We start from the raw sequence: 21399 nt of genomic DNA, 5'->3' as shown, positions 1-21399 counted from the left end.
TTGCTGGAAGTTTTTTTGATTACTGCTTCAATTTCATCAGTAGTTTTTGGCCTGTTCTAGTTCTTTTTTTTTATTCTTTCTGATTGAGTTTTGGAAGATTGTATTTTTCTAGAACTATGTCTATTTCATCTAGGTTCTCCAGTTTGTTGGAATATAGATGCTTGTAGTATTTTTTTTTTAAATAATCCTTTGTATTTCTGTGAGGTTGGTTATTAACTTCACCTCTTTCATTTCTGATTTTGTTTATTTGGGTCCTCTCTCTTTGTTTCTTGGTGAGCCTGGCTAGAGGTTCATCAATCTTGTTTATCCTTTTAATGAACCATCTCTGGTTCTGTTGGTCTTTTGTTTTTGTTTGTTTGTTTTTTGGTCTCTATGCCGTTTATTTCTGCTCTGGTATTCCTTCTACTTACTCTGGGCTTTTCTTGTTGCTCTCTTTCTAACTCTTTATGTTGTAGGTTTATATAATTTATTACCAGTTTTGCTTGTGTTTGTGTGTGGGGTTTTTTTTAGGTAGGCTTATAGTGCTATGAACTTCCCTCTCAGGACTGCTTTCACTGTGTCCTATAGATTTTGGATTGTTGTGTTTTCATTGTCATTTGTTTCTAGTATGTTTTTATTTCTTCTTTGGTCTCTTTGGTAACCCATTCATTGTTTTATAGCATGCTGTTTAGCCTCCATGTGTTTGATTGTTTTTGAGTGTTTTTATTGTAGTTGATTTCTAATGTTATGCCATTGTGATCTAAGAAGATGCTTGATATAATTTCATTCTTCTTGAATTTGTAGAGACTTAGCCTGTGTCCTTATATGTGGCCTATCTTTGAAAATGTCCCATGTGCATGTGAGAAGAATGTATATTCCATGCCTTTGAGGTGAAATGTTCCGAAGATGTCAATTAGTTCCATCTGATCAAGTGAGTCATTTAGGAGTGCTGTTTCTTTGTTGAATCTTTGTCTAAAAGATTTACCAAGTTGTGTCATTGGGGTATTAAAGCCCCCTATTATGATTGTATTGCTGTCCATCTCTCCTTTGATAATCTTCCAGAAGTTTTTTTTTTGTATATTTGGGTGCTCCTGTTTTCAGTGCATATATGTTTACCAGACTTATATCCTCTTGTTGTATCAATCCCTTTAGTATTATGAAGTGGCCTTCCTTATCTTTTGTTATGGCCTTCACTTTGAGGTCTATTTTATCAGATATAAGTATTGCTACGCTAGCTTTTTTTTTTTTTCCATTTCCATTTACTTGAAAAAAATTTTCCATCCCTTCACTTTCAGTCTGTGTGAGTCCTTTGTTCTGAGGTGGGTCTCTTGCAGACAGCATATAAATGGGTCATGTTTTCTTATCTATTCAGCCATCCTATGCCTTTTGATTGGAACATTTAATCCATTTACATTTAAGGTTATTATGGATAGGTACTTGTTTGTTGCCATTTTTATTCTTTATGTCTGTATTTCTCCTTATCTTTCTATTCCTTTTTCTTATACCAGTCCCTTTAGAATTTCTGGCATTGCTGGCTTGGTGGTAATAAACTCCCTTAGACTTTTTTTGTCTAAAGGGATAATAGTTCCCTTGCTTTTAATTACTTTGTATACTTCATTCCATTCCCTTCTGGCTGGATGTGTTTCTGTTGAAAAATCAGCCGATAGTCTAATGACGGAGCCCTTGTAAGTACCTTTCTGTCTCTCTTGCCGCCCTTGAGATTCTTTGTTGTTAATGTTTTCCATTGTAATTACAAAGTGTCTTGGTGTGGGTCGTTTGGGGTTCCTCTTGTTTGGGACTCTCTGTGCTTGTATGACTTTTTTGTTCCACAAGTCAGGGAAGTTTTGTGTCATTATTTCTTCAAGCAGGGTTTCTATTCCTTGCTCAGCTTCTACTACTTCTGGCACCCCTATTATGTGGATGTTGCTTTGTTTCATGTTGTTCCAAAGCTTCCTTAAACTCCTCTTGCTTTTTAAATTTTTTTTTCCAATTGCTGTTCAAATTGGGTGTTGTCTGCTGCAGATACTTGGGGTCGGCAGGAGTGTGTGCACAGTTCTTCTGGTATATAACTTCCTGTGAGGTTCCAGAGCCCTCTGGCATGCATGGGCTGTGGCGCCTGAGGCAGGGGTGTGCCCTAGGAACTGCTGGCTTGCAATTTCAGTACGGCCCTGGCACCTGAGCAGGAAGGAGTGTGGGGTCCCTCTGGCTTGCACTCACAGCACTAGGTCCTCAAGCACTGGATCCTGGATCCCGGGTGGGGAGGCATGGCGCAGGAGGTCTCTCTTCTCCTCACTATTTAAACTCAAATGTTTTGGCATTTTCACACTTCTTTTTCCATGTATTTTTTAATAACAGAAGTCATACTTCATATATTTTCCCCTCTGACACTATCATAACTGTATTCTCATGTTACAATATAGTTTTCTGGTCCTATTTAATGGCTTTCTGTTTTCATTGGATAGTGGTATAATTTAGATAGCAGCTTCCCAATTGTCAGATATTTTGGTTTATCCCTCTGTCTTTTTTTTTTTTTTTTTTTTTAAATTATAAATAAGGCCATGATTTGTGAAGGGAGCTTTCCTGTATGTATACTCATGGCTTGAGGATAATACTCAAAAGAAAATCACATTGTCCAAAGATATAAACAGTATATAAATAGTCTCTGCTTTTTTGAGGAATAGTGAATATTGTACCGATTCATTTTAATTTCTCCTATTTCTTGCTCACTTGCCACTTTTTATTTAGTTAGTTTATTAATATCTTTTCTGTCATAGTTTCCTCCTCTACTTGAAGAAGTATATGATTTGATGGGATCAACTTGTCCCTTCTTAACACATTGCAGACGGATCACGAGAATTCTCACTTCATGTTACACAGTGTTTTGCAAAGTATCATACTTTAAAAAGATATTACCTTGTAAGAGTATGTAATAAGTAATTTCAAAATGCAATGGGTATTTAAATTTAAAGCGTGCCTTTAACATTTATGTAAATCGTTTTTTGTATTCGTTCAATAGAAACTTATCTGGCCACTGGGTAAAGCTAGCAATAAAACTACTGGTCCACAATGTGTTAACAGTGTGTGTTTCTTAATAGGGGCATGATTTTGGACACAGTTCTATTCAATAAACATGAATTAAGACCCTACTAGGTACCAGAGAGTAGCAATCAGAAGATGCCTAGGATTAGCTCTAACCTCAAGGCTTTCTCAAGTTGGGGAAGGTGGAATGGGGAGGATGTTTGTTATTTGCTCTCCTTCTTTCTCAAGCCCTTGGTCCTTGGGAGTTGTTCAGCATTTAGGGAGTGACCAAATAAGGGCTGAGTGTGTATAATAACTTAGGACTACTCATTCGTGGTGAAGGTTTCTGTATGGTGTAACCCTCTGTTCACTAACTTGAAGTGCTCGCTCATGGTCCAGTATTATTTCTCAAAGTTATCCATGGTGAAATTTTGCTGTTGTACCCCACTGATTTATGCACATTTGCTGACCACCAGCTGTAGACACGGTAACCCTCTCTACAGGTGTCTTTAATCAAGGAGGCAGCCCAGTAGCCCAGACACTGCAGTCTAAGGGAGATGGGATAGGTGCTGAGAAAGGTTGAATTACTCTAGTTCAGTGGTTCTCAACCTTCCTAATGCCGCGACCCTTTAATACAGTTCCTCATGTTGTGGTGACCCCCAATTTCATTGTTACAAATTGAGCATAATTAAAGCATAAGTGATTAATCACAAAAACAATATGTAATTATATATGTGTTTTCCGATGGTCTTAAGCGACCCCTGTAAAAGGGTCGTCCGACCCCCAAAGGGGTCGTGACCCACAGGTTGAGAACCGCCGCTCTAGTTGAAATTAAGGCACAACATCAGGCCATTACTTCTCTGGATTTTGTTCTCATTGACACTTAAAGGAAGTGTTTGGGCTGAAGCCACTGTGTTTTTCAGGCATGTGGTCCTTGATCCTTGTGACTGGCTCGGCGCTATTGAATGCCGAACCCCAAATGAGATATCCCAAAATTAGAGGGATATATGGGATCATGTTTTCACTTACTTTTTAAAAAATATATATTTTTATTGATTTCAGAGAGGAAGGGAGAGGGAGAGAGATAGAAACATCAATGATGAGAGAGAATCATTGATTGGTTGCCTTCTGTTCGTCCCCCACTGAGGATCAAGCCCGCAACCCAGTCATGTGCCCTTGACTGGAATCAAACCGGGGACCCTTCAGTCCACAGGCTGATGCTCTATCCACTCAGCTAAATGAGTTAGGGCTTCACTTACTTTTTAGTTGGACTTAATATTTTAAAAGTGTGCATTATAATGTCATCATGATCTATAATTTGGTTTACTTACTGAACTTTAAAACATTGGTTAAAAATTAAAATTGTACTTATTGATATTCATGAATGTCATGAATTTAAATATTATCTTTTTCTTCTTTCTCTTACAGCTGTTTGGGGCAACTACGTTAATATGAGGTAATTGATTTTAATAATTTGGGTTTTGTAGACACATTTCAGTTGTTACATATATACCATTGATATCATGGCTTAATTGTATTTAATTTTAAAAATGAAGCTGAGTATTTTTCTATTCACACATCTGGGCTGTATCTTGTCTTCTGTGGATCTTCTCGAGGAATGCAGCTGGTCCCTGGCCCCAAGGATCAGGCCACGTGGATACTGAGACCACCTGTCCTTCCCCAGGAACCTTCTGGCCTCACTGTGCATTATTTGTATTGCTAACTAAGGCAGGAAGGACACTTATAAAAGTGAAATCCTTGTGTCAATTTTTAAAAAGTCATCAAAATGTAATAAGTGTTCATTGTAAAAACAAATTTGGTGCAGTTAGTATAGTTTTATTTAAAAAAAAAAATTGCTCCACATTGTTTTTCTTGGTAGTAGAACTAAATTAAGAAAGCAATCATGATGTAGTGATTGAACTGGATCTGGAAGTTTAATACTGCTATGCCCCCACCAGGCTTTTCGTATTGGGTTGGTTTTCAAGGCGGGGCCTTGTTGAGCTAATTCCTGCCACCAGGGCTTGTGTGTTTCCTGACAAAGGCTTCTGTGTGTGGCTAGGTGGGGTGTTCTGCCCCCATTTAAAGGAGTTCTGTTTATTTCCTTGGAAAAACTCCATTTTGTATTAAATCCCCAGGAAGCCCAACAGTCAGGCTTGTACTCCTGTAGAAACACACCTCCTGATTTAAAATCCCTTGTTGGGTATAATGTGAAAGTGAGATTATTTTATTTCATAGAAACAATGCTAAGGCAGTAATGAATGTGTGAGATGGATTTAGGTTTCCTCTCCCTGGTTGACTTATTTTTCTCTACTGCACCCCCTTCAGGAGGGAATTGGCTCATTTTCTATATATATAAAAGCCTAAGCGACCAAACAACCAGTTGACTGGTTGCTATGATGCGCACTGATCACCAGGGGGCAGATGCTCAACGCTGGAGATGTCCCCTGGTAGTCAGTGCGCTACCACAGTCAGTCTCCCATGGCCAGCCAACCTCCCGAGGTCCCTCCCCCTGCCGGCTGGCAAACCTCCCAGGGTCCCTCCCCCCGGACAGCCAACCTCCAGTGGCCCCTCCCCCTGGCCTGCCCGAGGGACCCCACCCGTGCATGAATTCATGCACCAGGCCTCTAGTATGACTGATGTTTGGAAAGGAGAGAGAGGTGGTCTCAGACTTTGGTTTGTGTTGTGGACATTTGTTCAGAAATAACTCTTGAAGTCATAAAGCCTTTCAATTGATCTCAGTTTTGTAGCTTTCTACTCAACAGGTCTATCCAGGAAAATGGTGAAATGAAACTTGAACGGAAGATTGAAGAGGTTAGTAGTCTCTTCCATATTTTGCTTCTGTTTTTTTCTGTATATTTATCTACTTCAGTTCTTTTGCTTGTGCTAGTATCTTTATTGTCACAACTTGATGCTGATCTATGATTTTGAGACCATTTATCAAAAAATGATCCCTGCCCAGCTAGAGTGGCTCAGTTGGTTGAGTGTAATCTGTGCACTGAAAGGTTGCTGGCTCGATTTCTAGTCTCAGGGTACATACCTGGGTTGTGGGTTCGATCCTCAGTTGGGGCACGTACAGAAAGCAACTGAAAGTTTCTCTCTCAGATGGGTGTTTCTCTCTCCCTGCTGCCCCCCACCCTTGCTAAGCATGTCCTTGAGTGAGGATTTAAAAAAAAAAAAAATCCCTTATTTAATAGGAGACTTAATATTGTTATGCTGAAGATATATCTTTGTGTCAGTTTTTGTCCATTTTATAAAGGCATGCTCTATTAAAAACACATTCTATCTTAAAGGCAAAACGAGTTTAAACTTTTATGTGACTTTTTGGTGCGCCTTTCCAGAAATTCTTAGAGAAAGGGAAGTGATTACCTGTGTGAGGGATGGAGGCCAGTGCCAGCATCCACTCACCTGAGCAGATGCTGAAAGGAAAAAGGTCTGCCTGAGATGCTAGGACTCTGGGAACATAAAGAGTGTCCGTAGGTACAGACAGAGAAGTCACAGACCTCCCTCACTGAAAGCTAGTTCCTTTAGTTGATAATATACCTTATATTTTTAAGTAATTGCTTATGTTTTAGTCAAATAAATGTAGATATGAATATACTATTGTAACATGGGCCTAGGAAGGGATGAGGAGTTCCTTGTTTTCATTTGAAGCCAGATGCTGAATTCCTGGGGAAGCCCTTGGGTTGCCTTGTTGTTCTGTTCATGCTCAAGGTGTTAACACAGATAGGGATTGACTTATGGCCTGTGATTTCTGTGTTAGAGCTGGTTCCCTAGAGGTAACATGCAGAAGCAAGATGATACGCTTTTGTGGGCAGCAACTAGGGGATTTTTAGTTTCTGAAAAAAAACAGTAGTATTGAACTGCCTATTTTTATGAGCCTGAACCACCTTTAATATTGTTCATAGTAAGGTAGGAAAGTAAAAAGGTTAATTTCCTCAGAGACTTATGCATCTGTGGAGTAAGGGTTCCAGTGTGCAATTTATTGTCTTGATTCTGGAATTGTGATTGAAGTGGTATAACTTAATTTCAAACTGGAAGTGCATTGTAGGAGGAATTTAAAATCTGTTTTGCATTATGTCATACCTATCTGGAACATCAGAGCAAGGTGAAAGTGGTAAAGCCCTGTTTTTGCTGATACTGGTTATTTTTATTTTAGATTGTTGAACCACTTAGAGAGAAAATAAGAGATTTGGAAAAAAGGTATGTATGATTTTTGTTTTACATTTAGGAAAATGCTTATATCTTTACGATTGATTTTAGAAGGTCAGTATCATACACACACACACACACACACACACACACACATACACACAGACACTAGAGGCCCGGTACACGAAATTCATGCACGGAGTGGGAGTATGTCCCTCAGCCCAGCCTGCACCCTCTCCAATCTGGGACCCCTTGGGTTATGTCTGACTGCCAGATTAGGCCCGATCCCAGTCAGACATCCCTCTCACAATCCGGGACTGCTGGCTCCTAACTGCTCGCCTGCCTGCCTACCTGACCGCCCCCTAACCGTTCCCCTGAAGGACTGATTGATGCCTAACTGCTCCCCTGCCGGCCCGATCACCCCCAACTGCCCTCCCCTGCAGGCCCGGTCGCCCCCAACTGCCCTTCCCTGCTGACCTGGTTGTCCTTAACTGCCCTCCCCTGCAGGCCTAGTCACCCCTGACTGCCCTCCCCTGCTGGTCTGGTCACACTCAACTGCCCTCCCCTGCTGGCCTGATTGCCCACAACTGCCCTCCCCTGTCGGCCATCTTTTGATGACCATCTTGTGACGATGTGGGGGTGGCCATCTTGTGATGATGTCACATGGCGCCACCTAGGCTTTTATTATATAGGATTTATCTCAACCGAGTAATTAATTCTGTAGTATGAAAAATGTAAGGCACTGTCAAGACAAGAACCTTTACACGACATGGTAAATTTTTACTCTAAAATTTGGATGCAGTGTTTTCTAAACTTTTTTTTCTTTTGTCATTAACCTTACCAGACCGCTGTACCAATTTTTCGGTAATTTCCGAATCTGCCGCTATACCGCTATTCCCTAATTTTCGGTACTTTGCCTAGTACGTGAAAAAAATGCGTCACAAACTAAAAACCAACCAATCATGGTCAAAACTCATGGTTAGCCATTGCAAATGTCTGCTCCCATGTGTTTGAATTGACTTTGTGTGATTTGACGTGAAAAAATTCTGATAATTCACAATGAAATGAGCGGCTGATGAACCAAGCACTTCAACAGGAAAGCGAAGGTTCAGGGCCTCAGGTCTGGTAGACTTAAGAACTACTGCTTTTATTTTATTTTAAATAAATTTTAATGTTTTAATTACATGTACATTATTATATGTTTCATATTTACATCCCAGTAATTAGGCATTATATAATTTACTAAGTGATCATCCTAATAAATGTTACATCCCAATAGGTAATACAAAGTTATTAGAATATTATTGACTATATTCCTTATGCTGTACTTTACATTCCCATGACTAGTCTGTAACAACCAATTTGTACTTCTCAATCTCTTCACCTTTTCACCCAGTCCCCCTAACTTCCCTCTCATCTAGCAACCATCAAAGTATTCTCTGTAGCACTGGCTGGTTTTACTCAGTGGTTAGAGTGTCAACCTGCAGATAGTAGCATCATGGGTTCGATTCCGGGTCAAGCATACGTAATTTGGTTGTAGGTTCCCCAGCCCCTGTAGGGGTGTGTGCGGTAGGCAAGCAATTGATGTATTTCTCTCACATCAGTGTTTCTCTTTCTCTCTCTCCCCCTCCTCTCCTCCCTCCCACTCTCTCTGGAAATCGGTGGAAAAAATATCCTTGGGTGAGGATTATATATCTCCTATATAATAAAAGAGAAACATGTAAATTGACTATCCCTTTGCTATGCTCACCAGCCAGTCAGTGAATATGCAAATTAACCCGATAAAGATGGTGGGTTAATTTGCATACACAGGCGCTGAGTGGAGAGAATAAGTGGGAGAGCTGGCAGCTTGGGGGGCCGTGGCTTCCTCGGTCGCTCCCAGCGCGGGGAGAACCAGGAATTCTGGGGATAGTAGTTTGGTGTCAGTCCCAGGACCAGAAGCAGAAGCCCAGAGCGCGGGAGCACCAGGAATGCTGGGAATCGTAGTTCTGGTGGCAAACGGATCTCCTAGACACTAGAGCAAAGTGAGCCTGGAGCAAGTTACTGTTGCGGTGGAGGATGGAGGGAAAGCAAAGGTGAGAGACAAGTAAAATCAGAGTGTCTAGGAAAAATGAAAGGGAAGATATCCTAAAACTTCCAGGAAATCTCCACCAATGAAGCAAAGAAAAAAAATGCCTCTATTATTCTGTGAGCAACAAATCAAACTGAGTTGGGGGTCTCAGACAATTCGCTCATATGATTGCAAAGACAGACAGAAACTCCCGGATTAGAGAGGGCTCCCCTGAGAGTTCCCAGATTGGAGAGGGTGCAGGTCGGGCTGAGGGACCCCTCCCCCCCTCCCCCCTCCCCTCCCCTCCCTCCCCCCCCCATACACAAATCTTCGTGCACCAGGCCCCTAATCCTATATAATAAAAGCCTAATATGCAAATCGACCGAATGGCTGAAGGACCGGCAGAATGACTGGTCTCTATGATGCGCACTGACCACCAGGGGGCAGACACTCAATGTAGGAGCTTTCTCCAGCTCGCAGGCCCCAGGCTAGCCAAGGCGGGTGCCAGCGGGGGGGGGGGGGGGTGTCCCTGATCAACCTGCCAGTTGCCCCACAGAGGGAGGCGACCGGCAGTGCAGGGGGATGGGACCAGCAAGTAGGTGGCGCCAGGCCAGCCAAGGCGGGTGCCAGTGGGCACCCCCTATCTCCCCGCTGGTTGCCCCACAGATCAGCCCTGATCGCAGGCCAGGCCGAGGGACCCTACCTGTGCTTGAATTTTGTGCGCTGGGCCTCTAGTATATATATATATATTCTGTATATCAATGAATCTGTTCCCATTCTATTTGCTTACTTTAGATTCAATTGTTGATAGATATGTATTTATTGCCATTTTATTGTTCACATTTTTTATCTTAATTTCTTCTTCTTCCTTCTTCCCTTTCTCCCTTCATCCCTTTCTCTCTTCCTCCTCCCCTCCCCTCCCCTCCCCTCCCTTCCCCTCCCCTCCCCTCCCCTCCCCTCCCCTCCCCTCCCTTCTTATATAATCTGGTTGTGTGGTGATGCACTCCTTTACCTTTTTCTTGTCCAGGAAGCTCTTTATATGCCCATAGATTCTAAATGATAGTTTTGTAGGCTAGAGTGATCTTGGTTTTAGGATCTTGTTTTTCATCACTTGGAGTATTTCTAGCCACTCCCTTCTGGCCTGCAAGGTTTCTGTTGAAATCAGCTGACAGTCTTATGGGAACTCCCTATAGGTAACTAACTTCTTTTCTCTTCCTGCTCTTAAGATTCTTTGTCTTTATTCTTTGGCAGATTCATTATGATGTGTCTTGGTGTGGGCTTCTTTGGGTTCATCTTGTTTGTTACTCTCTGTGCTTCCTGGTCTTGTATGCCTGTTTCTTTCACCAAGTTAGGGAAGTTTTCTTTCAGTATTTTTACAGATAGGTTTTGAATTTCTTGCTCTCTTCTCCTTCCGGCACACCATGATGTAAATGTTGATATACTTGAAGTTGTCTCAGAAGCTCTTAAAATGTCTTCATTTTTGTTTGTTCTTTTTTTCCTTTTACTGTTCTGATTGGGTGTTTTTTGCTTTCTTATATTCCAAATCACTGATCTGATTCATGGCTTCATTTATTGACCTGTTGATTCCCTGTAAATTATTCTTCATTTTAGTATATGCTTCATTTTTGTCTCGCCCTTTTTGTGCTGTTGAAGTTTTCACTAAGTTCATTGAACATACTTATAACCAGTGTTTTGAACTCTGAATGTAGTAAATTGCTTGTCTCTGTTTTTTTTTTTTTTTCTGGAGTTGTGTTCTGTTCTTTCATTGGGACATATTTTTTGTTTCTTCTCTTTGGAAGCCTCCCTGTGTTTGTTTCTATGTATTAGGTAGAGCTGCAATATCTCCTGGACTTGGTAGAGTGGCTCAATATCGATATTCTGTATGGCCCAGTGACACAGGCTAGTCCCCCTCCCCAACCCCCCGCCGCCCCGCCCTGGGCTCTCAAGGTGTGTTCTTCATGTGGGCCTAGATTGCTGTTGGCATGTCAGTGAGAGGCATTTACCCCTGAGCTGATCAGCTGCAAGGATTGGCTGCATCCACCGACCTCCTATGTTGGACCACAGTGGAGGATCACTGTGGAGAATCAGCCTACCCCATAGAACAGGACTTATTGTAGTGGCTTTGGTGCCCACTGAGTCTACCATTTGAGTGTGTTTTTTGTGGAGGTGGTTGGGGTTGGGTGATGCTTCATTGTGGTATGAAGTTGTCCACTGGATGTACTGGCTCTGCGGCCTCCCAGGAGGTGCAGGCCAAGGTCAGCCAGTACCTGTGTTCTGCCCTGGGCCAGCTGGCATGAGCTATAAAGCAATCTGTAAATGGCTGCTACTTGTTCTGGATTTGGAGGTGCCTGGCTGAGTCCAGGTTGTGAGCCAAGACTGGCTGCTGCTACTGCTGGGCCTGGGGTGTCTTAGCAAGAGATGCACACTAAGGCCAGATGCTGCTTGTTTGAGAGATTTTAGGAAAGTCTGAAGGATGAGCCAAGACAGGCCATTCGTAAGGAAAAGCCACTGGAAACAACTTGGGTGGACCCACAAGTTGGGTGGGGCAGGGTCTCAGGGACTTACCAGGGTGGGGTGAGTAGTGTGAGCCAGGTTGATACAGCCTGTAATATGAAACCAGCCTGCCAGATTTTGGGGGGTTCTCAAAAAGGAACAATGGCCCCTGTTCGCACTTCCGTCTAGGAGAAAGCTGCCCCTCCAGCTCTTTCTCTGATGCCGGACAACTCAGTTCCTCTCTGTGTGTCTCTGGTGCCTTTCAAGCTGCTGCCCCAGTACTAAAACTCAGAAGAAGTGTGTCCTAGTAAGTCTGTGCACAGGTCCTTTAAGAGGAACTTCCTGGGACTCCAGTAACCTCTGTCTCCCTCAGCTGCAGTCCATGCTGGTTTTCATAGCCAGAAGATATGGGGACTTCTTTTCCTGGCATTGGAACCCTGAACTGGGGGCCTGGTGTGGGGCTGGGACCCCTTGCAATTCAGGAGGCAACCTTTGGAAATGAGATATTCCTCCCAATTTTTAATCACCACATGTGGGTGTGGGACCAGTCTGTTCCACATCTTTGCCCTCCCTACCAGTCTCATGTGGCTTCTTCTTTAAATCCGTAATTGTAAGACTTCTATTCAGCCAAATTTCAGGCAACTGGGCCATACAGAATATCGATCAGTTGTGAATGATCATTTTTCTATAGTTTAGTTGTCAAGAATTATTTCTTTAAAAAAATATTTTTTATTATTTTAGAGAGAGAGAAGGAAGAGAAGGTGAGAGAGACATTGATTTGTTGTTCCACTTATGTATACATTCACTGGTTGATTCCCCTTATCGGGCATATAACCCGCAACCCTGGTGCATTGGGATGATTCTCCAACCAACTGAGCCACATGGCAGGGCTGTCAAGAACTATTTCTGATGAAAGCTATGTATTTTTCTCCAGGATGGGAAATTATTTGTGTGTGGATGTATGTATATATTTATTAAATTTACTTTTTCAGAGGTCTTCCTGAGCCCAACCAATGATCCTGTGTTAAAAGTTCTTCTAATATCCTCTGTGAGTTTGATTTTTATTTTTTAATTTTTATATATTTTTATTGACTTCAGAGAGGAAGGGAGAGGGACACACACACACACACACACACACACACATACACATACATATACATACACACACATCATTGATTAGAGAGAATCATTGATCGGCTGCCTCCTGCATGCCCTACACTGGGGATTGAGTCTTCAACCCTGGCATGTACCCTGACCAGGAATCAAACTGTGACCTCCTGGTTCATAGGTCGATGCTCAACCACTGAGCCACATTGGCTGGGCTATGAGTTTGATTTTTAGACACTATGATGATCTAAATAAATGTCTACATAAATGTTTTTGTTTTTCTGCATTTGAGTGTAATACCCAGGTGGTCAGAACATTGGGAGAAGAGAGGATCTTCTTTTTCTAAATCTTGCGCATTTCTAAATAAATTCCTGAAATTTAAACCCATACAAGGTGGTCAGATGGTTTCTAGCCTATATTGATTAGTCTCAGAGAATTATTTGCAAACCAAGAAAAGACTTCAAAGGGTATGAAACCTAATATCATATGTAAGTCCTATAAGAAATTATGGTTTGTAATCTGTCATGTTGAGCCATTTAATTGCTTTTTTCACCAAAATATATCAGGAAGTTTTCAGAATTGAGTCCAGGTAATGTGGCTGGCAGTGAAGAATTGTGTAATATGGTGGAAACTTTATTTAAATCAGATTGCAAAGAAACTTTTTCTTCACCCTTTGAGGGTGATTCTGTTGCAGTTTTTTCTCTTAAACAGTTGAGCTTCAGACACTAGGATTTTCCTCTATTGTATTAGGAAAACTTTATATTTCTGGAGTAACAATTGGGTCTTAGATGCTTATAAAAGAAAAATAATAACATTCATTAAGTTTATGTAATCTTTTCTTCTTTTCTTGTGATGAGTTGCGTCAGCATTGTATAAGCCTTTTATCAAGTCCAGGATAAGAGGAAAGAATTGGAGAGCAATTTTTTGTCTTTGATTTAAGCGTTTTCATTATATGATTAAAGAGGAATAAGGATAGATAAAATTCATCAATCAAAATGTGTTTATTCATTTTCTTCTTTTCTTTAATTGGTAGTTTATATGTAACCAGGAAATTTATTAATTTCAACTCGTACTAGAGTAAAAGTTGTTAGTATTTTAAACAGATTCAGATAGTAATAAAAGGTTATTTGTGTTTAAAATCCTTCTTGCCATGATTCAGTGTTGAAATTATACTGCTTGTAAAATTCCAATGGATGAGAGCTAGAATTTGATATGACTAGCATAATTTGAGATTTTAATGAAGCTTAAAAAAATAGAAATAACCCACTACAGGTTTTATGTTTGTCACAAAAAAAAAGTCTGTCCATCAGCAATAATTTTCGTTAGAGAATAGTACTATTTATCTGTGAAAAGTGAATCAGTAACTTACCAATATGGCAAGGCTTACACACAAGATATTCTTAAATGTGAGAATTATAGAATTTCCTTTGATATTTTCCTGATGTTCTTTGTACTTTAAAAAAATTGAGGTAAACTTGGCATATAACATTGTATTAGTTTTAGGCTTACAACTTAATAATTCAATACTTATGTACACTACAAAGTGATTGCCACAGTGAGTTTAGTTAACATCCATTACCATATACAATTGACTCCCTGCACCCATTACACCCATCACCCAATCCCCTTCCCATCTGACAAACACCAGCCTGTTCTCTGTGTGTATGATTTTTGTTTTGTATTGCTTATTTATTTGTTTTGTTTTTTACATTCCAAATAGACGTGAAATCACACAGTATTTACCTTTCTTTGTCTGACTTATCTCACTTGGCATGATAGCCTCAAGATCCATTCATGTTGTCACAAATGGCAAGATTTCATTGTTCTATGGCTGAGTAGTATTACATTGTATATATGAACCACAACTGCTTTTTATATTCATCCACTTTTTCCATATCTTGGTTATTGTAAATAATGCTGCAGTGAACATAGGGGTGCATATATCTTTTCCAATAGTGTTTTTCATCTTTATAGGATAAATACCCAGAAGACAAATTGCTAAATCACATGGTGGCTGTACTTTTAATTTTTGGAGGAACTTCCATAGTGTTTTCCACAGTACCACTCCAATTTACTTTTCCACCAACAGTGCACAGCAATCCTCTACATCCTCCCCAATACTTATTTCTTGTCTTTTTGACATAGTCATTCTGACAGGTTTGAGGTGATATCTCTTTGTGGTTTTGATTGAAATTTCTCTGATGATTAATGATGTTGAGCATCGTTTTATGTACCTGCTGGCCATCTGTATGTCTTCTTTCAAAAAATGTCTATTCATATTCGTTGCACATTTTTAAATCAGTTTTTTGTTATTGAGTTGTGAATTCACATTGAGCCAAGCACAATGTGAATTCTTTCTATATTTTGGATTTAATTTCTTATTAGAGACTAGAGGTTTGATGCACGAAATTCGTGCAAGAGTAGGCCTTCCTTCCCCTGCTGCCAGCACTGGCTTCCCTCCGGCAGGCACCCGGGACCCAGGCTTCCCCCTCAGAGGGAGGCCCCGCCCACCCACCACAGCAGGCTAGTTGATGAGAGGGGAAGACAGAGCCAACAGTCTCTCTTGAGAGAGATGGGTTGGTGGTGTTGAGGAGGTGATGTGCTAGATTGAGGGTTCGAGAAAGATAGTGAGGACTTAGGAGATGACCAGGAGGTATGGGGTAGACCTGTGTGCACAGTAAGAGGAGAAGGAGGAGGAGGAGGAGGCGGCTTGGGCCGAGGGGGTGGGGGCGGTATTATTAGCAAGGACTAGGTAATCAGGACCTTGATGCTCAGTTTGGAATATGCTCTGCTGCCCTGGTTTCCACAAGGCTTCAAGAGATTAGTTAAGATATTCAGGGTCCCAGCAGGGGCAGAAAATGGGTCCCCCAGGAATTATTCTAGGGTTTTGGCGACCCTCAAAAAAAGAAAGATAAGAACTATTAAGGAGATGAAGAGAATGACTAACCAGAGATACCAGAACATTTTACTTATCTGGTATCTGTGGATTCTCCAGGGGTCTTCCGGAAGAGAAGTTTCAATCCTCAAGGGGCTCACAGGAGTACTGGTCACCCTGATCCTGTGTTGCTAGATTTTCCTCCTGGTCCTTCCTCCTCGGTCTCACCCAGTGCCTACACTTTCACTCTCGAGTGGTGAATCCAGGAGTCAATTCTGTTGACCTTGAATGCTGGGGTGTAGACAGCATCAGTGTATATGGCCCTTCCCAAAGAGGACTGAGGGTGGGTGAGAGAGAAGGGAGAGACTTCACCAATACCGAGTCTCCAGGGGAGAAGCGGGAAATGCCAGTTTCTGCTTAGAGTTGGCCAGGGCAGTAATACCTGTACCTGTGCAGCTGTTTCCTTGTCCAATAACTGATCATTGGTGAGGAATGGACGGCCATAACGCATCTCATAAGGCAGTGGTTCTCAACCTTCTGGCCCTTTAAATACAGTTCCTCATGGTGTGACCCCAACCATAAAATTATTTTCATTGCTACTTCATAACTAATGTTGCTACTGTATTGAATCATAATGTAAATATCTGATATGCAGGATGGTCTTAGGCGACCCCTGTGAAAGGGTCGTTCGACCGCCAAAGGGATCGCGACCCACAGGTTGAGAACCACTGTCATAAGGACTAAGGCCTAGGTTTTGAGGAGTGTTTCTAATTCTGAGTAATGCTATGTATGGGGAGCACTGTGGGCCAGAGAAGGTGAGTCTCCTGGGTGAGCTTTCTGTGATGTCTCTTTAAGATCATTAGCTTTCTCCACCTTCCCTGAGGACTGTGGTCTCCAAGCACAATGTAAATGCTATTGACTCCCCAAAGCCTTTGAAACCAGCTGGGTGGCACTTGTTTTGAATGATGGGCCATTGTCACTTTGGAGGGTCCTAGGCAACCCAAATTGGGGAACCATTACCAAGACAAGGGCTTTAACTACTTCTTGTGCTTTCTCAGTCCGGCAAAGGGAATGCTTCCACCCAATTAGCGAGTGCCTGCCAGTAACGAGGAGTTACTGATCCCCTTTTGATTTAGGCATATGGGTCACATCAAACTGCCAGTCTTTCCCAGGGTATTTTCCTGTCCTCTGAGTTCCTGGAAGGACAAACTTTTTATTGTAAGGATTATTTTTTTGGTGTATCTCACAGGCCCTAATGACCTACTGGGTAGTTCTCCAGAGAGTCCTGCATATGAGATGGGTCTCATCACTCCTCAGGTGGAAGGCCTGGTGTAGGGTTCGAATAACTTTCCATCTACTGCCTTGGGGAGGAGTAGTTTACCTTCCTCAGTTTGTATCCATTCCGGGGTATGCAGAGAGTGTGAGCAAGGCCCATCCTTTCCAGCTGGGGTGTATTGGGCTTTAATTCTCTAAGAGAGTCCTCCCACATTAAAGGTTGCCCATGTTCTCAGTTTCTGGCTCCCTGGTAGTTCCTTGGCAGCTAGGTCAGCTTCCTGTTTCCTTCTGAAACCTCGTCCGTGCCCTTCTGATGTCCTTGGCAGTGTATGACTGCCCTTTCTAGGGGAAGGGAGACTGCTGATCGTAGCCTGTCGATCTCCTTATGGTATTTAGTGGGAGATCCTTGGCCGTCAGGAAGTGTCTTTCCTCCCAAATAGCCTCCTGGGCATGAGAACCAAATCTGCATACTTGAGTCTGTGTCAGTGTTTGCTCTCTGACCTTGGCTTACCTCAGGCTCTTGTGAGGGCAGTCAGCTCTGCCAACAGGACACCAGTCCCAGGAGAGAGGGGTGGACTTTCAATAGTGATGTCAAAGGTTACAACTGCATAGCCTGCTTTCCCGACCCCTTGCTCCACAAAGGAGTGTCCATCTGTAAAGAGTATTAACTCTGGGTTCTCTAAGGGGGTTTCTCTTAGGTCCTTCCTTGCTGCATGAGTCTAAAGTATAATCTGCTCACAGTCATGCCTATGTCTTCACCATCCTCGGGAAGGAAGGTGGCTGGATTCAGTGTGGGGCATTTTTAATTGGACACCCAGCCCCTCTAATAAAAGTGCCTGGTATCTGAGGAGACGGCTGTCTGAGAGTCAAAGTCCTCCCTTAGAGGTTAAGAGGTTAGACACATGGGGGTGCAGACAGTTAAGTCTCCTCCAGTGTTAATTTGATAGCTTCTGGTAGCAGCAGGACTACCACTGCTACTGTTCGGAGACAAGCTGGCCAGCCCTTGGCTATGATGTCTAATTCCTTACTCAGGTATCCCACTGGTTGCTGTTCAGGGCCTCAGAGCTGAGATAAGACCCTTAGGGTCATGCCTCCCTCTCAGTTACGTATAGATTGAAATCCTGGCTGGTGGGAAGGCTCAGAGCTGGAGTCTGAAGGAGGGCCTGCTTGAGTTTAAAAGCCAATTCAGCTGCTGGCTCCCACTCCAGAAGAGTTAAATTCTCTTTCTGTGCTTCTTTGATCATCTCATTTAGAGGACAGGCAGGCCCTGCATATCTGGGATCCATAATCTACAAAATCCAGTAATGCCCCCAAGCCTCTGAGTTGTTTTGGGGCAGAAAGAAGGAAGAAATAGGCTTGGCCCTGCCTTCCCCCAGAGCCTTCCTTCTCTTTGTTAACCCTTTGCACTCCGAACCATTCTGGACATTGGCTACCAGCTATTCGACGCTACTTTGCGGTGGAAACGTGCATTTACAGACCCTCGTATTATTTAGTATAATTTTGGAACCAAGTAACGTATTATAATGATATTGGACTTCTATGAATTGGGTGACATTGAGGAATGTATATTTGCAAAAAAACCAATATTTTATTGTTTATAATTTTGTACAGTATGATAAGTTTTGTAACACTCCCCAATATGCATTGCAGGCTGATTAGTGCATGTTTGACAGTAATAAGTGGTTTGACGCCTGCCACCAGGTGTTTTCCTGTTAGAACACACAATGCAGTCCCGTTTTCTTTGCCCCACATCGGGAATATGTAGTTTATTGTTTAATCCGACACAAAACCCGCTGACATTTCTTGTATATATCTTAGTAATTTTACAATATTTTGATTTAATTTCTTGTGCCATTTCAAGATAAAACTTCAGGGAAACATGCATGTCTCAAAAAGTTGCGTTGAAATAACTCAATTCCCCGTAATCACTAATAAACTGCAATGTCCCCTGAGAGGGGACATCCGAGTGATATGCTAGAATTCCGATGTCCCCTGAGAGGGGACAGCGGAGTGCAAAGGGTTAAAACCAAGCCCAGATATGTTACAGATGTCTGGCAAAGGTGTGTGTGCCTTGGACTTTGAGACTTTATATGCTCTTTCTGCCAGGAAGTTAAGCAAAGCTCTTGTACCTTCTTGAGAGATCTCCTCTGAGGGGCCACATAACAGAATGCCACCGACATACTGTATAACTTTAGTCTGTGGATGCTCAGATTGGCATAAATCCTGAGCTAAGGCCTGACCAAACAAGGGGACGATCTGTAAACCTTGGGTCAAAACAGTCCAAGTTAATTGGGTAGATTGGCTTGAGGGATCTTCAAATGCAAAAAGAAACTAGGAGTCAGGATGCAAAGGTATACAAAAGAAGGCATCCTTCAGTCTAGGACTGGAACCATTCAGTATCCTCTGGAATTGGGGCCACAGGATGTCTAGGGATGACTGCTTCATTAATGAGTCGGAGTTCTTGGACAAGCCTCCATTTTCCATTGGACTTTTGGATGCCCAGAATAGGAGTGTTGCACGGGCTGTTACAAGGTCTTACCAGGCCTTGGGCCTTAAAATTGTCTATGATCGCTTGTAATCCATTCCTTGCCTCTGGCTTGAGAGGATATTGTTTCTGATGTGGAAAGGAAGCCGAATCCCTACGGTGCTCTGAGCCGGTTTGCCCTAACCATTCTGCCAACTTTCCCTGGTGTTGCCCACACTTTGGGGTCAATTTCAGTCTCTACTAATGATAGGCAGAGTACTAGGTGTACTGGTTAATTGTGCAGGTTTTTTTCCTTCTTTTTTTAAAAAATATATATTTTATTGATTTTTTATAGAGAGGAAGGCAGAGGGATAGAGAGTTAGAAACATCGATGACAGAGAAACATCGATCAGTTGCCTCCTGCAAACTCCCCACTGGGGATGTGCCCGCAACCAAGGTACATGCCCTTGACCGGAATTGAACCTGGGACCCTTGAGTCCGCAGGCCGACGCTCTATCCGCTGAGCCAAACCGGTTAAGGCTGTGCGGGTTTTTTTTCAATAGATGGAGTTACACAATTGGTGATATATATGTGATTTGATATGTATGCTATTTTGTTGTATTGACAACAAGCTTCAAAACTTCATATGTCAAATTTGCTGAAGGTGTTAACATCATAGATATTTTTACACTAAAAAATGTCGAATTTCATGCCAAAAAAAGAGCATTTGTGGGAAGTTATTATTCATTACTTTATTTTGAAGAAAGGTGCTGCTGAATATTTCGGGAAGCTTATGGTGAACATGCTCCATCACTTGTGAACACTGGTTTAAACGCTTTAAAAATGATGATTTCAATGTGAAAGACAACATCCAGGTCAATCGAAAAAGTTTGAAGACCAACAATTACAAGCATTATTGGATGAAGATGTGTGTCAAACTCAAAAACAACTCGCAGGAAGATTAAACTTTGCTCAGCAAACAATTTCTGATTGTTTACAAGCAATGGGAAAGATTTTAAAGGAAGGAAAATGGGTGCCACATCAGCTGAATGAAAGACAAATGGAAAACCGAAAAGTCATCAGTAAAATGTTGCTTCAATGGCATGAAAGAAAGTCTTTTTTGCATCGAATTGTGACTGGCGATGAAAAGTGGATTTATTTTGAGAATCCCAAATGCACAAAATCATGGGTTGATCCAGGTCAGTCATCAACATCAACTGCAAGCTCAAATTGCTTCGGCAAGAAGGCAATGCCCTGTGTTTGGTGGGTTCAGGAAGGTGTGGTGTATTATGAGCTTCTAAAACCAGGTGAAACTGTTAATACTGATCGCTACCGACAACAAATAATCAATTTGAACCATGCTTTGATCGTGAAACAACCAGAATGTTCCAGAAGACACGGCAAAGTAATTTTGCTTCATGATGACGCACCATCACATACTTCAAAACCAGTTAAAGACACGTTAAAAGATCTTGCCTGTGAAGTATTAACCCACCTACTGTATTCACCAGACCTTGCTCCTTCAGATTACCATTTGTTCCGATCGATGGCACATACACTTCCTGAGCAGCACTTGAAAACATACGAAGAAGTGGAAAATTGGGTCTCTGAATGATTTGCCTCAAAACAAGAAAAGTTCTATTGGGACGGTATCCACAAATTACCTAAAAGATGGGGAAATGTAGCTAACGATGGACATTACTTTGAATAAAGCACTTTTGATGTTTCTCTTGATTACAAAATCCGACATTATTAACGCATACACCTAGTACTTATTTTGGTGCCATGCAAATGGTGGTCCCCAAACGGGCCAGGATGTCTAGCCCCAATAAGGGAGTCGGAATTTCTGGTAAAATAAGGAAGGCATGTGAGAAAAACAAATTGTCCTAGTTACAGCTCAAAGGCTGAGAGAAATGCCTAGTTACTGGCTCCCCAGACAGGCCTTTAACGGTCACATGGGATGAGGATAGGCCAGGGTTGGAGAGGAAA

At 42.0% G+C, this 21399-nt stretch overlaps 1 protein-coding gene across 3 annotated transcripts in view; it reads left to right on the top strand.

Moving 5' to 3' along the window:
- UXS1 (UDP-glucuronate decarboxylase 1) overlaps window positions 1–21399 on the top strand; it is a 112892-nt gene that overhangs the window by 30827 nt on the left and 60666 nt on the right. Inside the window, exons 2-4 of one of the 3 annotated variants that reach the window (XM_070429851.1) lie at window positions 4426–4453; window positions 5760–5808; window positions 7154–7197. In XM_070429851.1, the coding sequence (XP_070285952.1) occupies window positions 4426–4453; window positions 5760–5808; window positions 7154–7197 (121 nt within the window). Of the gene's footprint in view, window positions 1–4425; window positions 4454–5744; window positions 5809–7151; window positions 7198–12681; window positions 12738–21399 lie in introns of those variants that run through there. The other 2 variants (XM_070429850.1, XM_070429852.1) reach the window with 2 other exon arrangements.

Source organism: Myotis yumanensis, unplaced genomic scaffold (assembly GCF_028538775.1).
Source record: "Myotis yumanensis isolate MYYU_CA2020_CCGP unplaced genomic scaffold, mMyoYum1.0.hap1 SCAF_11, whole genome shotgun sequence".
NCBI lineage: Eukaryota > Metazoa > Chordata > Mammalia > Chiroptera > Vespertilionidae > Myotis > Myotis yumanensis.
The sequence above is the reverse complement of the archived record's forward strand: the minus strand, read 5'-3'. Positions and strand labels throughout refer to the sequence as shown.